Consider the following 19,320-nt stretch of genomic DNA (forward strand, 5'->3'; position numbering starts at 1 on the left):
ACTAAGAGACAAACTCTGCTTCACATTCTTTCCAAACATATCACAAATAAGACCCAGCTCCTGTCTTTACCCTGGTAATTATTTTTCTCCTCAATTATTTGTTCCCAATGCCACCAGCTGCCAGGCAGGTGTCTTCCAGACCAGGACTCTAGCTGGAACCACTCAAATTCAGCTCTGTTTGTGTCCTGTAATCACCTGCTACACCCTAGAGTAGAACCACCAGGAAAAACACTGACCAACAAATGAACACCCAGCATCACGCAGAATAAGGCTCAAGGTACCATTGTCCTACCTGTCCTACCTCCTCTCTAATACTGGAGGGAGCTGCTGATGACAGGTAAGCTGCTGTCAGCTGGACAGATTGACAAAGGACTGCACCAAGAGCCCTGCTCAAAAAACATCCCCAGTGAACTGAAGCAGTTGAGTCTCCGCCACGTTTACTATCATAATTGCACTCCTTGTAAACTTCAGGTTATCATATTGCCTTCAGCCTGTAAATTGTCACAAGATTCTAATACGTACCTCCTGAAATTGGTAATTCTGTGCAAAAGCATTCTGCAACTCAAATCACAATGATGTGTTCATTTAGCTAATCAGCAGTTATATTAACTATCTACAAAACAGAAAATAAGAACTGTTGGGTGACTTATAAGAAAAAAAAAAAAAAGGTAACACTGATGTTTTTTTGATGGCACATCTCATTATAAAGAGGTTACCATAAAATAATTGCAGGAGAAACAACAACAGTGTATATGTCCATTACTGAGTTACTGATGGATAATACATGAGATAATACAGCTAAAGGATGCCTCTTTGAAATATTTGTGTAGATACAATCTTAAGAGGCTATATCTAAATTCATCCTTTCATCTTGCTTAATATGATGCATTAACTGGGTCACTATTAGACTTGTGATCATAGTACTGCCTGTGTTTTATATAAGACTTCACTGGAACTATCACTGTATTTAGACATACTCAGGAAACTTAGATAGCAGACTGTTACCATTTTTTTCTTATGATGATAAGCTCTTGGTCTGAATCAGCCTAAAACCAGTCTTGTCTGCAATGTCCCTACAGCTATCAGAAAGCTCCAGAGCAAGAGCCAGAAACCTGCAATGAAGGAGACAGGAATCTTAAATTGCCCCAGTCTGGTGCTGCCTGCATCCCACGTTTCTACTGTCAATTCATACATCAACTTTTCAAGTGTAACAGATTATATTTAATACTAACCATCTTAGCAAAGTCCATGTGGTGTGAATTTACAACCCAGCTAAAGCAGGAAAGGAAATACATCCTGTGTGGTCTGACAGTAGAGCAACCAAAAGAAATACACTCCAGAGATGCTCAATGGGGCTGTCCAGGACTGATCCATCCCGTGACCTCCAGTGAGACAGGGAGAGTTCTGTTCTCCAAAGCTAAGGAATAGCTTCTTATTACTGCATTGGTAAGTCTGCATTGTTGTTTTACTGTACACAAATCAATAAACTATCTCTAAAAATATTTCCTGCTCTGTCACAGCATTTCTGTATTCTTGAGATGGGGAGCTACAGCTCTGAGAAGGACTTACTGTCTCATTAACAGGGGGAAATATGGTCAAATACACCAAATGAATCAAAGCAAAGTGGCAGGAGCAGGTAGAAATAAGACATGGCATTTCCATTGCTGCAGCTTCTCATTGCTTTGGAAAGTAACTCGTTTTTTTCATAATCATGTTGTCAGTGTATTTCCGGGACCAGTTTTTAAAGCAGAGTCTCATTAGACCTGTCTGGTCTTTAATACGTGTCTATTTACACTACCAATGGTGTTTGAAGCAACCTTCAAAGACATTTGCTTAAAACAGGCTTTCCTTCCACTAATTAAACCTTAACAATCCCTTATAATGAGCAACACGTTTTTTTTCCCAAAAATTGTGTATGTCTCAGGTAGCTCTTCATGTCAGCACTGAAAGGAGAGGTCATTCCTGAAGGATCCTCCATCACAAACATCTAGACCAGGGAAGTCACCAAACAGCACCTGAAGAAGCAGCAATTCTCATGAAACCATGGAATGGTCTGGATTGGAAACCATCCAGCTCATCTCATTCCACCCCTGCCATGGGCAGGGACACCTTCCACTATTCCAGGTTGTTCCAAGCCTCATCCAACCTAGCCCTGAACACTTCAGAGATGGGGGCATCCACAACTTCCCTGGGCATCCTGTGTCAGGGCCTAACCACTCTCAACGATAAAATTTTCTTCCAACTCTACTTTTTGTCATTTTAAAGCCACTCCCCCTTGCCCTATCTCTCCACGCCCTCTCCAGCTCTCTTGAAGCCCCTTCAGGGCACTGTAAGGGGCTCCAACATCTCCCTGGAGCCTTCTCCTCTCCAGGCTGAACAACCCCAGCTCTCAGCCTGCCTTCACAGCAGAGGTACTTGAGTCTTCTGAGCATCTCTGTGATTTCCCCTGGACCTGCTCCAGCAGGTCCACATCCTTCTCATGTCAAGGACCCCAGAGCTGGATGCAGAGCTCCAGCTGGGGTCTCAGAGTGGGGCAGAGTCCCCTCCCTCATCTGCTGCTCACACTGTTTTGGATGCAGCCCAGGACTAGGCTGGGTGTCTGGGCTTCAAGTGCACATTGCCAGCTCACACTGAGCTTCTCATCAACCAACTCTCCCAAGTCCTTCTTCCCAGGGCTGCTCTCAATCCATGCTTCACTCAGCCTGTATTTCTGCTTGGGATTGCCCTCACCTCTGAGCAGGACCTTTTCTCACAGTTTTGACACCTCCTAGTAAATTAGTCCCTGGTGGAGGCAAATGACAGCTGTACAGCAACACAAAAGTTTGCAAAGCTCCTCATTTACTGATATTAATGTTATCTTATGTAACTATCAAGCAACATCCTCACCCTGTTTTATTTGAGTGCCCTGTCCTGGGGGCTTTTTGCCAAACATGCCTCAACTAAGTTTAAATAACAACTATATTTATTAGTTCTAAAGGCTACCTTTCTCTTTCCTATAGCACTGCTTGCTGAATAAGTTAGTCCACTGAAGCTGACATAAAAAATGAAAGGCTATTGTAATTAGTGTAATATCTTTTCAAGATAAAACCATAAAAAACTGCAGCTCCAGAGAGATGTCATCTTCTTGACTATTCTGCTTATTATCCACAGACAAGCTCTGATATCTTCTGTATATTATGCAGTACGTTTACATGCAATTTCAGTGAAAATGCTCATGGAACAGGATCTCTAAGTATCTATCTTAGAATCTAGCCGAGAGAAAGAATGGAGCTTGAAAGTCATTTCAGACCTCATTTTCCATCAGTACAGTCATTGTCCTAAATAGGTACACATAAACACATAATTTTTTTCTTTAGAAATAATTTATATGAATTCAATGTTCTTATATAATTGGCTAGATATGACAGTCACTGAAAACTAAAATCCTCTTTTTTATATAACAGTCAGGGTTTGGAGAGAAAAAATAATCTAAAAAATGGATGCTCCAAGGAACAGTGAGACTGATTATCTTCAGAAGTAAAAGGGTAATTGCTGTCACACGGCACAAAAGGAATCAGGCAAATTCATATGAATACTCTTTGGAGAAGAAGCACTTACTGGCTAAAGATGCTACACTTTATGTAATGCAATTACTGTGTGCAGTGGTTGTGATACCTCGAATGCAAGCTCATTCACAGGATGCCTGAATATTGCAGGACAGCAGCATCTATCTCTTACACCTGGAATTCTTCCAGTGATGGCACAGATTCCCCTGAAACCACCCACAGACTCACAGTATCATACAAGGAAATTTAGGACAGAAGGGTCCTCTGAGGATCCAGTGCCTGCTCCAAGCAGGATCGACCTCAAAGCTAGAAAAGGCTGCTCAAGATTCTGAGTGTTCAGAATCTCCAAGCAGTCTACAGTCTCTCTGGGCAGCCTGAGAGTTTCACTCCAGCCTGTGACTTTTCTGTTAATTCACTATGCACCTCTGGGAAGTGTGGTTCAATCTCATATGTGAACTCCACACACTAGACACTCTTCTAGGATGAACAAACCCAAATCCCCAGCCTCACCTCACATGGTAATTCAAAAGCACATCCACAATCCCCTTCCAGTGAAGAATGACAGGATCAGAAGTCCTCCAGTGCTGAGGTTTACACGCTGAAGAGCCCTTGCAAGACATGTAAGCAAACACCTCCCCTGACTAAAGGGCTGCTCTCTGACAACACAGAGAACCTCTGCACACTCCTGAGGAGTTCAAGTAGCAGCAAGGAGAGGTATTAACAAAACCTTTATGAAAGTTTCCCTTACCAGATGCTTCTACAGGAATGCTGAAAACCCAGCAGCTTCTTTTCCAGACACAGTATGGTCAGAGTTAGCAGTTGGGTTTCAGCTGCTCTCTCTGTGGAGATCACTCCTCCTGTCCATACAAAATATCCTCAAAAATCTTCTTCCATGGGTTTCATCTGAGATCTCATTTTCCTGAGACCTCACTCATCTTTAATAATACCCAGCAGAGTGGTTATGTCACTACATGCAATTACGAAAACCAAAGCTGTTACAAAAGCCATAGTCAATTATAAAAAAGTGAACGTGGCACTGAAACGATGTTTGCTTAAACTCATGAAGGTAGGTTTTTCACAATTACCCTAGAACAGCACATAGCCTAGGTAATTACTGGAGGGCTCTCCACAGAGTAAAAGTAAGTGTGATACTCTTCTATTATACTTCTAATTCTGTCAGAGTAAGATTACCACAAAGTTCATGCACCTACTAGAACATAAAAATTACCATCCCTTCACACAGACTGAACAATAAAATTTACAGATTTGAAAACCTTGTGGAAAGGTTTGTGGTCAAAACCTAGTTAAAGATATTTACTCCTTTGAGTTTTAGTTTAAAACACATTTCTTCTTTCAGATACATCCCACATACTGTCAGGGCTTTTCTTTCTTTTCCTTTGTTTCCAAATTATATAAGAAATTCATTTCATCTTTAAAGAATAGCTTCTACCTTTGTGAAGGAGCAAATTATTATGCCAAGTTTCCTCAGTTAGCATACCTGTATAGCAATTTTTTTTCAATAAAAAGAACCTTCTGTTAAAGGTTTCATTGTATTTCCCAGGAGACTGATAACAGCCACATCTCCAGCCATCTGCAGGCACCACTACAGACCGATGCATACTCTGAACATTCTTCTTAACACTTCTGTTCAGACAATGGGACCACTAATTTCTAGGTGCTTAATTATGTCAAGGGCAGTAGCCCAAAGCCTTTACCCATGCTGAACTTCTTCAACAGTCTTAATGAAAATCAGGCCTCAGGCAAATCATTAGTAAAATTCAAAATCATGAGGAAATTATCCTTTCCATTTTTAGCACAAAGAATGGATTACTTCATAAAGGCCTATAGATAATTCATTTAAAGCTTACACACTTCAGCTTTAGGCAGAAAAGCAGGTTAAGATATTTGAACATCAACCATAGATCTCCTCCTATTCTCCAAGATATTGTGTTAGCAGTACTTTAATGCCTAGTACAGGACAAAACCGAATAACGGAAGCAGTTCCCAAAACACTTTATTTCATAAAGTTTCCAAATTACCTACTGCAAAAGAGCGAAGACCCTACTTAAATGTCACATGCAACACCTTTAGCACTGGGGGCTGGATGGAGAATCTTACCCCTGGACTGCAGCCCATGCCCACACGCCTCGCTCTGCCCCGGCAGGCCCTGGCGCACCGAGGCTGGCACCAGCACGCAGGGGCTCCAGCGGTGGCTCCTCCACCTGCAGCAGAACAGCCAACAATGAAGTGCTTAGAACTGGAAAACAGGGAACAAATCCGAGCACAAACTCCAGTTACCAACCATTTGGAGTCACAAAGCTGTAATTACTCCTGACACAAGCACAAGGAGCTGGAATTCAGATGCCAGGTTCACCTTCTAGGAAGCCACATCCTTGTGGCAACAACGTTCCCCTTTCTCATCTTGCAGGGCACATTTCAAAGTTAGGTAAGATACGTAGGAAATAGCTCCAGTGGGCTTTGTCACCAGCCTCCCCTCCTGCTCTCATCAGCTGATATTGTTCCCAGTCTGCTTTCCATGCTCACAGGTGGGCCAGCCATGGGAAGCAGCTTTCCATGGCACCAGGCAGAGCAGAGCATTGTGTCCCCTGCCTGGCACTGCCTTCAGCTCCACACTCTGCTCCAGGACCATCTTCCATGGGATGTGCAGGCTGGAGATTCATATCCAAAGATATGGTGCTTTTCTATTTACTAATATTGCACAACAGATGAGCCACAGAATCTTAATGAAGAGCAGTGAGTAACTGCCCTGTTTTTTATTTGTCTAATCAGAACTTTTTAAGTGTGCACTATTCACTGGAGTGAGAGTACCAGGGGAAAAGACAAGAGTTTCTGCAATAAGCATGTAATTATGATTCAGGCACTCTAGGGCTTGTGGTCCCAAAATAGCTTACATTGATTTTTAGATACAATGAGGGGGGAGTTCCCAGTAAGAACTTCCTTACACACATCAGACCCTGAGGTTACTATTTCTAGGAGCTGTGTCTGTTGGTGCTTGTTCTGATGATGCCAGATCTACTGAAATCTCCAGCTTGAACTCTACTTTTACACCTTTTGCAAGGTACTTTATTTGTTGTAAATTCTGCATTTTCCAAAATTATGTTATTTTCTGATGAAAATTGTGCAGGACAAGGATCATTTCTGGAGAAGGGGACGCCCACTAGAGACTGATTCCAAGCTAATAGTTTTTACCTATACACTGGACAGATGGGAACATCTTCACATTCTCTTTCCTCATACAAGGTGTCTGGACATGCCTGTCCCCCACTGGCAGAATCCTGAAGGATAATCCTGTACCTGGACTGCTTAACTGCAGTGGCATTGCCTGTAAAGCAAAAAAAAAGTTGTCTTTCAGACATGGTTGTCATCCCAAGTTAGTGATTTAGCTGCCTCGGTTAGAAACATGCTCCGTGTTTCATTTATATTTTGAAACTATGAGCACTCTAAAATGTCTTCCTTTAAAATTACCAGTAGCTCAGCAGGACAGCAGCTGGAAGGATGATAAATCAACAGCCTAAGAAATGCATCAAAAACCATCTATTTAACAGAACACCAAATCAAGTAAGAAAATAAATAAATAAGAAAATAAACACCTTAACTGGGAAAAAGAATAAAAATCAAAGAAACAAACTGTTATAAAGGAAGGTTTTGTTTCCGAGAACACATTCTGGTGGTCTCAGGCTGCTACCAGTAACCTATCTTTATGGCTTTAGAAATCAGAGATGATAACTTCCTGATGGGAAAACCATTGCAACCAACAGAGGCTAACTCCCTATTTAACCTGAGCTGATGCAAGACCAATCCATCTAGAAACGCAGTTCACGAAATCCATGGTACAGAATGCAGCAGGAAAGACAAGAACAAGATTTATCTATTTGTCTCTACAGCTAAAGCAAACACAATCCTTGGCTGTGTAATTGGTAAGAGCAAACTGAGAGCTGGTTTAACCACAGCATATGGCATTCTCTGGGTACTGTACTGACTTCAAAAACAAGTGCTAGAAAAGTAAAAAAGGGATCTCAGGAGAGCTCCTTAATGGATTACAGACCATGTAAAAAGCTTTAAATAGTGGTCTTCATCAATTATGAAAGAGGAAAGCCAAGAAGCCCACTATGAGTATTATTTTTCCAGCTCAGAATAAGAGTAAAGCTGCAGCAGCAAAATAACAATGTAGTAGAGTAGAAGGAAAACTTAGAAGTCACATCATGAACACAAAGCACAAGCACAAATCCAAGAAAAATGTTGAGTTTAAAAACACCAAGTCATACAAGCCTCCACTGGCACATTTGCCACCACTGTGAGATCACTGCAAAGGGACATTGGACTGGCAGGAGGCTGCTCAGCACAGCTGCTGTCCTGGTGCAGGAAAAGCACATCCAGAGAGATCCCTCTGCTGCTGCTTTCACAGCCACTACCTGAGGCAGCTCTACAGCTTCCTACAGTCTCCTTTCACAGCCTGATTTGGTGCCTCTAAAGCCTCACAAAGAGCCTTTTCTTAAAATCTAGCCCACACAATCGCTCCTGGAAATTAAACTGTTTTATCTTCTGCCCACTGCATGAAGGAAAGAGTGTATCCCTGTCACTTAATGCATAACCTTTTCAAAATTGCAAGGGCTTGCATCCATTCTAAGTCTTCCCTGCTCTAAACTAAGCAAACCCAGCTTTGTAGGTCCAATTCAATTCCCTCTCTTGCTCACTTTCTCACAACACTGTGCCCAGGGACCTGCAGCCTGCCCCGGGCACAGTACAGTGACCCCTCAGGGGTCTCACATACAACATGCCCAGGAATTTGACAAGCCTGGTATGAGTTTCAGCATTTCTAACTGCTGACTTTCATTCATTTTCTAGTCCATTGCATCTCCCGAGGCTCCTGAGCAGGTTCCTCTGCTCCTATTTAGGGAGCAGAGCACTTGACACACAGAAGAGACCAGGAAAGCTGGGACTCCTCAGCTTGGAGAGAAGGCTCACAAGATCTTACCAGTGTGTATCAAAACACTACAACAGGCAGTAAAGGAGACAACGATTATTTTCACTGTGATATCCACTGTGAGATTCTTCAAGCAGCTGAGTACCCATTCAACAGTGATTTAATTTAAGCCACTGTTCCTCAGCTTCCTGATAAAAGTTTAATGTGTCAAAAATCTACCACTTCCCTTAATTAGAACAGCTAGTCTGTCAAAAATATATTAAATTTATTGGGCACAATTTGTTCTCAAAAAATCCTTACTGGCCAGTTTATTACAGTCTGATTCTTGAAATGTTTATATATTGAGTAGTAACTTGTTCTTGTGGCTTTCTACATAATGAAGCTAGGGCGAATAATCTACAATTTTCTTGACCTTTTTTTTTGGAGAAGCAGAGGTGAGAGGGAGAGTTTTGGTTTTGTTTGCCTTGGTATTACGGAGTTTTATTTTTTTAAGACTTAATTTCTCACCCATGAGAGAGTCACTTGAAGCTCTGGTATGACTTTACTACTTCCTTCTTACTCTCACAACCTCACTGACATGGGAATAGCTACTCACTGGAAACACTCCTTAGTTCACCTTTCTCCTGGCTGCAGACAGGAAACAACAGCAACAACTACACATTCCCCATGCTGTGCTTCCCCCATTTCTCAGAATGTACATTTCATTAATTTCCCCTTTTTTTTAACCCATTTATGCAATTTGCACTGTCTAATATCCTCTAGCTTAGTTGACATTCTTGATTTCTTGTTTCCAATCTTTGTGAAACAATATGACAATTCAAAAGGAAACAAGATCGTGAACGACTCTGATTAAAAAAAAAAAAGACAAAAAAGAGCTTCTCTAGACGTGTGTGGTGCTCCTCTTCATGGTTTGAACCTGGAACTTGCAAATCACATACAGTTCTACACATGCCTTGCTCCCCAGGGCTCCTGGCCTGCTATTAGCACAGTTTCAGAATAGAAATTATAGTCCAGTAGGGCTTCAGCCCTTTGGAGAGGCTTTCTTGGAGCTTCCAGGTCTTCTGTACTCCTGTCTGCATAGAACAAGTTCCCAAGAGGTGTAGATACCAATTTCTGCAGTTTGTTGAAGTCTATATTTTTTTTTTCTAATATCTTGTTGATATTGCCATCCTTCCTTTCCAAGAATCATGAACTCTATCACTTTGTGATGATTTTCATTCAAATTATCTACCACCATTCGAATCTTACCCATTTCCTTCCTATTAATCAGCACCAAATCTAAATGAGCTTCCCACAGTAATTTTCTCCACCTCAAGAAACTAAATTATCCTCAACATTTATTGCACCTTACTCAAACCCCATTTTCAAAATTGAATTTCTTCATTGGCTTTTCTACAGCAATCCTTACAGATGTTAATGAGCATAATTTTTATATTTCAGTTAAAATTGCTATAGCCTGATTCTTCCAGAGTTCTAGCACTGTGGAGGACTGTCCTTTTAAAGCCAAACTGATTTCCAGCATGGCTATGACTGTTTGCCCTCCTGACAAAAAGTCAAGCCTCAAGATCTCAGGACCATCTTAACTTCTCTGTCCTTGACTCTGCAATTCAGATAACGCTGTTTGAATTGCAGGGGTGCCTTACCTCTGCTTCCACTCCCCATCCTGTTCATATCTTGGAGGCCACCAGCCTCCCTTCGCCTCTCTTAAGAGAGACACACAACTCCTACCAAGCCACTCTTACTCCTCCCTGGATCTTGCATCCTTCCTTCCTCTGTCTTTCACCCCCAGGGCTCACAGGGCTGCACCACTATTCTCAGGTGAGGGACAAAACCCTTTTTCACTCCTGGATGTGATGTATCAGGTCCAGCTTCCACAGAAAATATTCAGCTTCCCACTCTGCTCCTGACCAGATGGAAAGCCAGAGTCTGGTCAGCACGAGACTCTGCTCACACAAAAAACAAGGAGAAGTTTTCTGAGATTTTCTGGGGGTTTAGTCACCAAAATCGGTGCCATCTCCAATACCTTTGTAGAGATAAGAGCTCTTAAGTCTTCCACTTTGACCAGCTCTGGTTTTGTGTTTATGAGGATTGGAAGTGGCAGATCATGGACTGTCTGACACAATGTAGAGGTCGTTGGAATTTCTTATTGTGGCACACCATGCATTTTATCCACTTTTACACCATCTCATTTCAAATCTGATTTAAGGCATGGGGAAAAAATAGGACAGCTACTATCTAACATTTCACATAAACTTGTTTAGAGAATTAAGTAACTGCAAAATTTCTAACCTTCCTCCTGGACAACCAATGCCCAGAAGAGAAGAGTACTTACAGGTACCATCTATTTCCAGAAGGAAGATGAAAAATGTTATTTATTGTAAGTTGTTTGCTTTTTTTAATCTCCCCGTTTTAAATCTGTGCTGACAGACCAGGGAGTACCTCATCCATGCTGAAAGCAGTTACCTCTCCAGGCCACCTTTACCCCCATGAAAGCAGGTAACAGAGGAAAATCTACCTGCTGCTCCTTCAGACCATTTCATATCCTGAAACCACCCTACTGATTCTTTGATTCTTTTTTCAATCCATTCTCAAAGCCCAGGTAAAACAGCTACATTGCAGAAGACTGCAGTAGACAGTTGCCACCTTTAAGTATCTGAAATGGCAGAGAATCAATAACTTGCAACAACCTCCCTGCTCCTGCCTCCCCAACAGGTGCTGGGACTCAGTGGCACTTCCTTTGTGAATTATGCTGTCCATCCATCTGTTGCTGCCCTAAGTTCAGTGCTGTCTGCACTGCTGAGGCAGGAGATAATCTTCTGCCAGAAGACAGACAGTTGTCTGATGACATTTAAATGTAAGGAAAATGTCAGCTTTTTTATTGTGAGATGGTAAACTCAGATGTGTTTCCTCAGATAAACTACTACAAACAGCTCAACTGGTAAAGTTCTGTGCAAAGCTGATTTAGTGATTCCATGTTTGTCTAAGTTCTGATCTTATGCTGGTACACAATTAATTTTAAATCTGCCAGGCAATACCTGTCCCTGCTTGATCTGATTAGTAATTCACCATCTGTATATTGCTTTCATTAAATACAACTTTTCTATTAAAAAAAACCACAACACCCCTAACAACTCACGTACGTATAGTGGCTTTGAAATTTCATTTTCATGCTGAGGTTTTAATTGTGCAATGCAAATTAAAAAAAAAAAAAAAATCTTGCAATGCAGCCATATCAATAACAGATTTAGCAAAAAACAAACTCCCTCATCTAAGAAGTTTTAATTTAGAATTATATTAAAATGATAGCACTGCCAAGGAGGTTAAATAATTAATTTCTTCTCATTTTAATTGTAGACTATTATTTAATAAACAAAGTAATTTACCAGGTAATTTATTCTACTCCTTCATAGGCAGCTCATTTAAAGTCTAAAAATAAATTGCTAATTAAAACAGGATTCACTGTTTTAGAAAGCAACTCATTTTCCTGTAAAATCTAACAAGGACTATGCTAAAGCATCCACTGATAATCTTTGAAGGGCAAGGAAACTACCAACAATAATGAAGTATTCTGATAACTGAGCAGACTTTCATCTGAACAATTAATGAAACACAAATTCGTCAGAAAACCCAACACTATATGATTATAAAGAAACTTTGTTGTTCACTCGTTGTGCCTCAAAGTTAACCAACAAGATCAAAGATGTTTGGCCCTTGAAGAACCACAAAGCACAGGAGGCACTTGCACACCCCTGTATATACACCCAGGTTGGTCAAGAAAATTACATTTCATATGTAATTGCAATATGCAATTCCATGTGCAGCCATACAGCACAGGGGCCTTGAAGGCAGAAACCCAGAAGGAATTTTTTCCAGGCGAAGAGAATTCACATCTCCAAAGCTGCTCACAAGGATCCCACCTGCCCAAGAACATCAACTCACAAAAGTCGAGGTCCAAAGTCCTCAGGTCCAAAATTCACGCAGATGAACGCCCTAAAAATTACTAGACTGGTGTGAACTTCATCTGCCACAGGTTTCCAGGCCAATGCTCTAGTTTTCCCCCAAATTTTGACTTCTTTAAGGCTTACCAGGCTGACAGGCTGTGGGGCAGGGTGTCCACTCACTGAAGAGCGTAACAACGCAGTCCTTCCTGCAGGGGAGGAGGCACGGCCGCACCGCCTCGGGCCGGATGGACTCCGGACACCTGCAGATAGCACAAAATAATAACTTAAAACTGTGAAGAAAGATTCTATTCCTAAGACTTTCACAGGGCTGTGAGCACACTGCCATATCAAAGACACCACTCCTGGCCACAGCAAATCTTTTTTTTCTTTTCACTCATGCAACACAGCTGAATTTATTATGTTTCAAGGACCAAAACCATAATAGTTGTTTTTTTTAAATGGGGAGCTTGGCTTGATGAATACAGGCTAAATGTAGCTCTGTCTGCGACATCAAAACCACAAAGCTCATAGGAATAAACAGATATATTTACTATCACAGAAAGTGAATAGTTATGTTTATAAAGTAGTCCTGTTTTAGCACAACATGCAACAGCCTTCAAACCACCTGTCTGTAAGAGCTGATGAGATATTCCCTAAATTTCAACCTCCAAGGAACACAAAATAGTTTCAAGCGTAATACAGTACAAAGAGCTCTGCGATTTTCTTCATTCATTTTTAACTTCTACATGGAAAACATGTCATACATATTCTAATAAAACTTTCAGACACAGTTAATATATGAGGACTTGAAGAGCAGAAAAGGGACAATTTCATGGGATCTGTCAGATCTTGCAGATCAAGTGAGTGAACAGGAAGGGAATTACTCTTTCTTATTCCTTATTAATTTCTATTATAAAGATCACTCAACAATACTTAGTAATGCATGCAACCCAAAATGATCCCATTTGAAGGAGGAATGTGCCATTAATCTGTACAAGAAAAAAAAATGTTAAAACCATGATTCAGCTACTAATGTGTTTACATAGCCCCTTCAGTTCCATTTCCTCTTTCATCACCTCAAGAGTGGAGGGGGCAAACAATTATTTTAGGCTTTACATAACTCTATAAACAGTATGTTTAATTAGGTAAAGTTCAAGCTTATCAATGCATTTGAGACACACACGAATACCAGATTTCTTTCCTTTTATTTAATTAACCCCATTAACCTCAAGAATTTTAATTAACTTTACTGAAATCAGCACAGTCTGCTTACACAAACAGCATTGTTTTGAGAGCTACAATAGGAAAGGAAACTCAGTTCTAAGTCTCTAGACTCATTAATGGTGCAGAAATAATTAGCAACATCTTGATTTTTTGATATTAAGGAAAATATCTGTGCTACTTATTTTCCTCATTTAGCACAGCAAAGCAAAATTTGGGATATTTCTACTGCAGAATATGCAATTGTGCTGTGTTGCTATCACATTAAGAAAGTTATATAAACCAAGTGAACAATATAGATCACACATATGGTGCTGTCTTATTGGAGTGTAAATATAATGCAAAATCTATTTACTTCTTCTATTTTATTAGAGCACTGCTAATAAGGTGTTGCTGAACATTCTATTCAAATGTATTTTATATTTTCCTCACACCTGTCCTTCAGGGAAAATATTTGCAGAAAACTGTAAATTAGAGTAGCAGAGCAGCTACCGCAAAAAATCCACCACTGAAAGCGTGCTTTTTGCCTGGATTTTCGTGGAAAGTTAAAATGGGCTGGATACTTTGTTTCTTTACCTGTTACAACAGTGATGGAATAGTACCTTGAGAGTCAGTCCTGAAACGAAATTATTTCAATGCTGCAGAGTCCATACGCTTGCCGAGAATGCCTTTATACATCATGTACGTTATAAACAAACACTGCCAAGCTTTCTTTAAGTACCTTTTGGGAGTGACCTGGCCAGAGCTGCTCTTCCTGCAGAAGACTTTCCTCGTCTGAATGCCCACCCCACAGGCGGCCTCCCCGCTCCAGCTGGAGGTGGCGTTGAGCGCGGTGCCCAGCACGTCCTCGGAGCAGGAGCTCCAGGGGGACACTTCCCAGAAGAAATGCACGCACAGGTGCTCGTTGCAGGCACGCTGCTCCTGCAGGGCTCGCTCAGGGGGACAGGCTTTTCCACCTGGAAAGGGTCAAGAGAACACCACATCCTCACCTCGCGGCGTGTGGCAAAAGGAAGATGAGGAAAATTTAAAAAAAAAAGTCAGGTGTGCACAATACCTTCTCTTCCCCACCCTCCCATAAAAATAAATAAATAAATAGAGCATAAATAAAGCTGTTGACCTTTATGGCTACAATAACAACCTTCTAAAATATCGTTTCCTCATTAAACTAGCTTTGCATAAAATTGTATTCCAATGCATAATGGAAACAGAAATAGGCAAAGTATACTTCTGAGTTACTTTATCAATAACTCCTACACACAGCCAAGTTAATTCCTTTTAAATGCCAATATCACTCAGCAAACATGCAATCGGGTTTAAAGACGAATTAAGCATTATTTTTATGTTCATTCTGCTTGCTAATCTCCCAAGAAGGAACATCTCTCTCATATTTGGACTCTATTCACGTGTTGCCTTAAATATTTGAGCAGTAGAGGAAGCTGAACTGTAATGACAGCAGGATGCATCAAATGACACCCACATCTGCAAATCTAGGAGGGGGGGAAACTTGAAAGACACGTTTTGAGTATGAAGCCTTCACTTCTTTGAAGCACCACCCTTCAAACCCATGTCCAAAGACTTTGCTAAACTGCTGCACTTTGTCAGCAACTGGTGACAAAGCCCCGAAGTACAGGAGTTTGAGGAGCTCCCCAGAAACTGTAACACTCCAGCCAGCAGCCTGAATTTATCCATAAAAGCAGACAATCCTAGCTCAAAAGCTATGGAATAATGCAGTGAAATTTAACAGTAAGCAATGTCATTTTAAGAAGAAAGAAGGAAAAATTACTTAAATCAAAACCATTCTCCTCCAGGAGGGAGGGCCCAACTTGGGACACAGCCAAAGTGCTGGAGGTTTTGAAAGAGCTGAAGTGCTGGGGACAGATACCACAAGGTTCAGAGCACATTTACACCCTACTAAAATCACCAGGAGATGAAGGGATGTCAAAGGGATGCCTATTGCCTTGCAGGACTGATCCTCCTGAAAAAAGGTAAGGCCCCAAATGGCCACAGTCAATAGCAGTGAGAAAGGAAAAAGGGAGAGAAAAGCCACCTAACCCACTGGATAATCATGTCACATTATCATTCATCTTTTCATGGAAATGGACTGTTCCATACAGTGTTCAGTCTCAGAAATGTGTAATATGGTGATGGAGTAGAAAATGTCCCAGGCAGCTTATTTCCTGAAGAATCTGACTCGGCAGGAAAAACGCAAACCAGTTCTTTTTCTTGTGTGTTTGAGACACATCTTAAAAATAAAAAAATTGTAAGCAAATGGAAAAATGCCTGTAAGAAAAAAAAACCAAAAAACTAAAGAACATATCCAACTCAAATTTTGAACTTCCCAAGGAAAAATGAGGGTGGCTTTTTTTCAGTATTATGTTGGTTACAATATGTTAACAAAGCTCTCCTAAACAAGGCAGATATAACTTAACATATAGAGAAATGGCTTATCCAAACTTGCCTGCAACACAGCAAGCAGGAGATGCTGTTTTTATAAAGAGCACAAGGGCCTGGCCACTTTCTGCATTTAATTGACAACTTTTGTACAAAGAAAGCAGGACAACATGCCTTTGCCTGGCCATTCCAGTAGCCATTTAAAGATTTTCTATGATGTTCAGCAGTTCCTATAATTCATTTTACACCTGCTGGGAGTGGCTGCTCCATGATCTCCTCTTGCACCAAGTTTCAGACATTTGCTGCGTAAAGAATTATCTTTTAAAACTATTGAAATCAAATCCCCCAGGTTTCATCAACAGCTTCCTGGTTATCATATTCTGGGAGGAAGTAAAGAGCTTGGAGAAAATGACCCAAAATTTCCCAAAATCTTTCAACAGTAGAGCCATAGCTGAGACTTCCTCCAATGGCAGAGGCCAAACAAAAGGCCCTCGCAAAGATACCAGAGCTCTGTAGAAGTCAGGCGCTCAGCTGTGAGCTGGGTGTGAAAAAGGTAGAGAAAGCAGGTAATTTTAAATTTCCTTAATATTGCAGTGATAATGGTATTAACTCCACTTCCACTCTTCCAAATTTCAGTCACTATCTGAACACAGATGTGTGACTCTGCACAGCAAATTGTAACATCATTGCTAAAGATGCACAGAAAAAGTCAGGGAGTTTGATTTTAATTGTTAATTATTCCTTTCTGAAAAACTTCCAACTATTCAGTTCAGAGTACACCATTTTTAGGTTAGTGCCTTTCAGGCTGAGATGATTGTGCTTCTGTACTTCCAGAATTCACTCCTTCACAATTTCACTCTCGTAATTCCAGGCCCTATCTGTTATTTGGATTCATTATTTCTATGGAAAATATGAGACCAACTGTATTTTCATTTTAATTATTCTCTAGCCCACAGACTTTTTTAGTAGTAGTTATTATCATTCAATTAACAATTATTTTCATCCTGAAGGGTCCCAATTTTCTTCACAAGTGCTTATGAGGATGTTTATGTGAGTACAGACCTTTCACATGAGTAAAGGTTTGCAAGATCAAGTCCTTATGTTAGTCCAGAAAGAGTGGGTGGCTTTAATTATAATTTACAAATAGCACTTAACAGAGCTTGTCCTGGACTAGATTTGCATCTAAAAGTGTTTTGCTGCTGCATTAACTGCACCTAGTTTTGGCACTAGCAAGTATTTTATGTCAACAAGGCTTTAGTCTGTTGGACCTCTTCACGTTTTATGAATTTTTATGCACTTGATCCAAGACCTTCCAAATCCTGTGTGATAAACCAACACATAAATTAATTACCATATGTGCAACTGTATTAGAAAACTACAGTTCTAATATAAAATGGTTTGTTTAAATAACTGCAGCACTGATGTTAATATGTAAAAAAACAGATCCAATATATGTCCATGAAAATCAAGAAGAAATTACATATATTTATCAAGAGCTAGTTACTTACTACAACAAGCAGATCAACACATTCCAGGTCTTACATTAAAAAAAAATAATCAAGTCCTTTTCCATTTTCTCATTTTTCACAAATCGCTGGTTTTAAATCATTACTGATATGTTCCCACATAAAGACACTTGCATGACGACTCTGTCATGCAGCAATTTTACTGAACCAAATTCACACCCAGACAAGCCCTCAACAGACAGCAATTCAGAGGCTGAAGTAAAGAGTTTTGAACCGTGACAGAATTTCTCCAAGTGACACATGAACTCCAGCCCATCAAGATCTCTTAGTCTCTCGGCAGAGACAAGCATTCAGTATTATCCCTGATTCCTGAGGAACCGGGATTAGCTCTATCTAAACACAGCTTGGCTCAGGAAAGGAAGTCAATGCATTAAAGGAACAGTGATTATCCAGAAATGTTCAGCACTCACCCTCAGCTGGAAGGGCCAGGATGGACCTGCTCCTGCTTTGAGTGCCCTCGGCGTTTTTGCTGGAGCAGGAGTGGGAGCAGGGGGACCACGGGGACCACTCGCTGAGCACACAGTCCCTGGCACAAGGGACTTCACAAGCCACCACCTCGGGACGGGGAAGTTCTGAGCAGAGGTGATGTGGAACTTCTTCACCTGGAGCAAATGAAACGAGACCGACATGGAGGGAGGCACGGCTTGGTTCAATACCCACAGCCTGCAGCAAACAGACTGACTTCATGTCACACGTCCACCTGCCCGTGGAGGAATATGCTCCAGAACAGCATGTGGTGAGGCTTCAGGCTGCAAAGTGTAATACTTGAACAACTATCTTAAAAATTTATTCAGGAAAGCAAAGAAGAAAAAAATGTGTTTCAAGCTCAGTGTGTGACATCTCGGCTGCAGTCCACTCTCTGAAGCAGGTAAGCGAAAGGAATGAGAAAATTTCATCAATAGAAAGCTGTAATATATCAACAGAACTAATGATAATTGCCCCATATTTTCTAGCCATCTCTATCTACAGAACTTCTTTTCCACAGTACAAATTGTGCACGTCCCCAAAGAAGTCGGATTTCTTTTTCCTGTAGGCCAGAGAAGTTTTGGTCCTTCCCCTTCAGCCTCACCAGAATGAGCCACTCTCATTTCTGACTCTTGCCTCTCACCTAAAATTATGAACCCATTGAGCTACCACCATCCAAGAGAGAAATACTTTCTGCTGCAGATGAACCAAGGGACCTGGACCAAAGCAGACATCCTGATGAGAAGCATCTTTTCAAAAGCCCTTTCAACAGGAAGTACAGTGGGGAAAATCTACCAACCAAAAGAACTACTGCCAGAATGAGCAGCAGAAGAAGGCACATGAAGGATGTCATGTGGAATATAACACAGGGAACTATTGTTTCTAGAAAGGAAAATAAAATAAACTATTTTTTTAAATAAATTTGAGTAATTACATAGCATTTACAAGTACATAATAATTCATAAAAATTCATAAAATATAAATATTTTAGTACTGAATTACCCCCAATGTCTTACAAATGTGTTTTAAGCAATCAACAATCATGACTGACTTTGCTACACTGTTCAATTACTTAGTATTTCTGGATCCTCAGGAAACTTCAGCTACATATCTGAAGTTTCTAGAAGCTCAACTGTTTAGAAACAAAAGGGTCCCATCACATGTTACCTCCTCTTTTGCCCTTATAATAGTTACAACCTCTCCTTCAACATTTCTTTAATTATGAACCTAGGGAAAAAAACATAATGACTATCTAGCCTTAATTAGATGTTAAAATAAAAAAAAAA

The 19,320-nt window shown here is 40.7% G+C and overlaps 1 protein-coding gene across 5 annotated transcripts in view; it reads right to left on the reverse strand.

Annotated features, from left to right (window-relative positions):
- THSD7B (thrombospondin type 1 domain containing 7B) overlaps positions 1 to 19,320 on the reverse strand; it is a 378,906-nt gene that overhangs the window by 117,776 nt on the left and 241,810 nt on the right. For all 5 annotated transcript variants that reach the window (XM_068195171.1, XM_068195173.1, XM_068195169.1 and 2 more), the window contains exons 9-13: positions 17,980 to 18,171; positions 14,374 to 14,608; positions 12,576 to 12,691; positions 6,756 to 6,888; positions 5,664 to 5,767 (exon numbers count right to left, since the gene is read on the reverse strand). In XM_068195171.1, the coding sequence (XP_068051272.1) occupies positions 5,664 to 5,767; positions 6,756 to 6,888; positions 12,576 to 12,691; positions 14,374 to 14,608; positions 17,980 to 18,171 (780 nt within the window). The remainder of the gene's footprint in view (positions 1 to 5,663; positions 5,768 to 6,755; positions 6,889 to 12,575; positions 12,692 to 14,373; positions 14,609 to 17,979; positions 18,172 to 19,320) is intronic.

This window comes from Anomalospiza imberbis, chromosome 7 (genome assembly GCF_031753505.1).
Source record: "Anomalospiza imberbis isolate Cuckoo-Finch-1a 21T00152 chromosome 7, ASM3175350v1, whole genome shotgun sequence".
NCBI classification, from domain to species: domain Eukaryota; kingdom Metazoa; phylum Chordata; class Aves; order Passeriformes; family Viduidae; genus Anomalospiza; species Anomalospiza imberbis.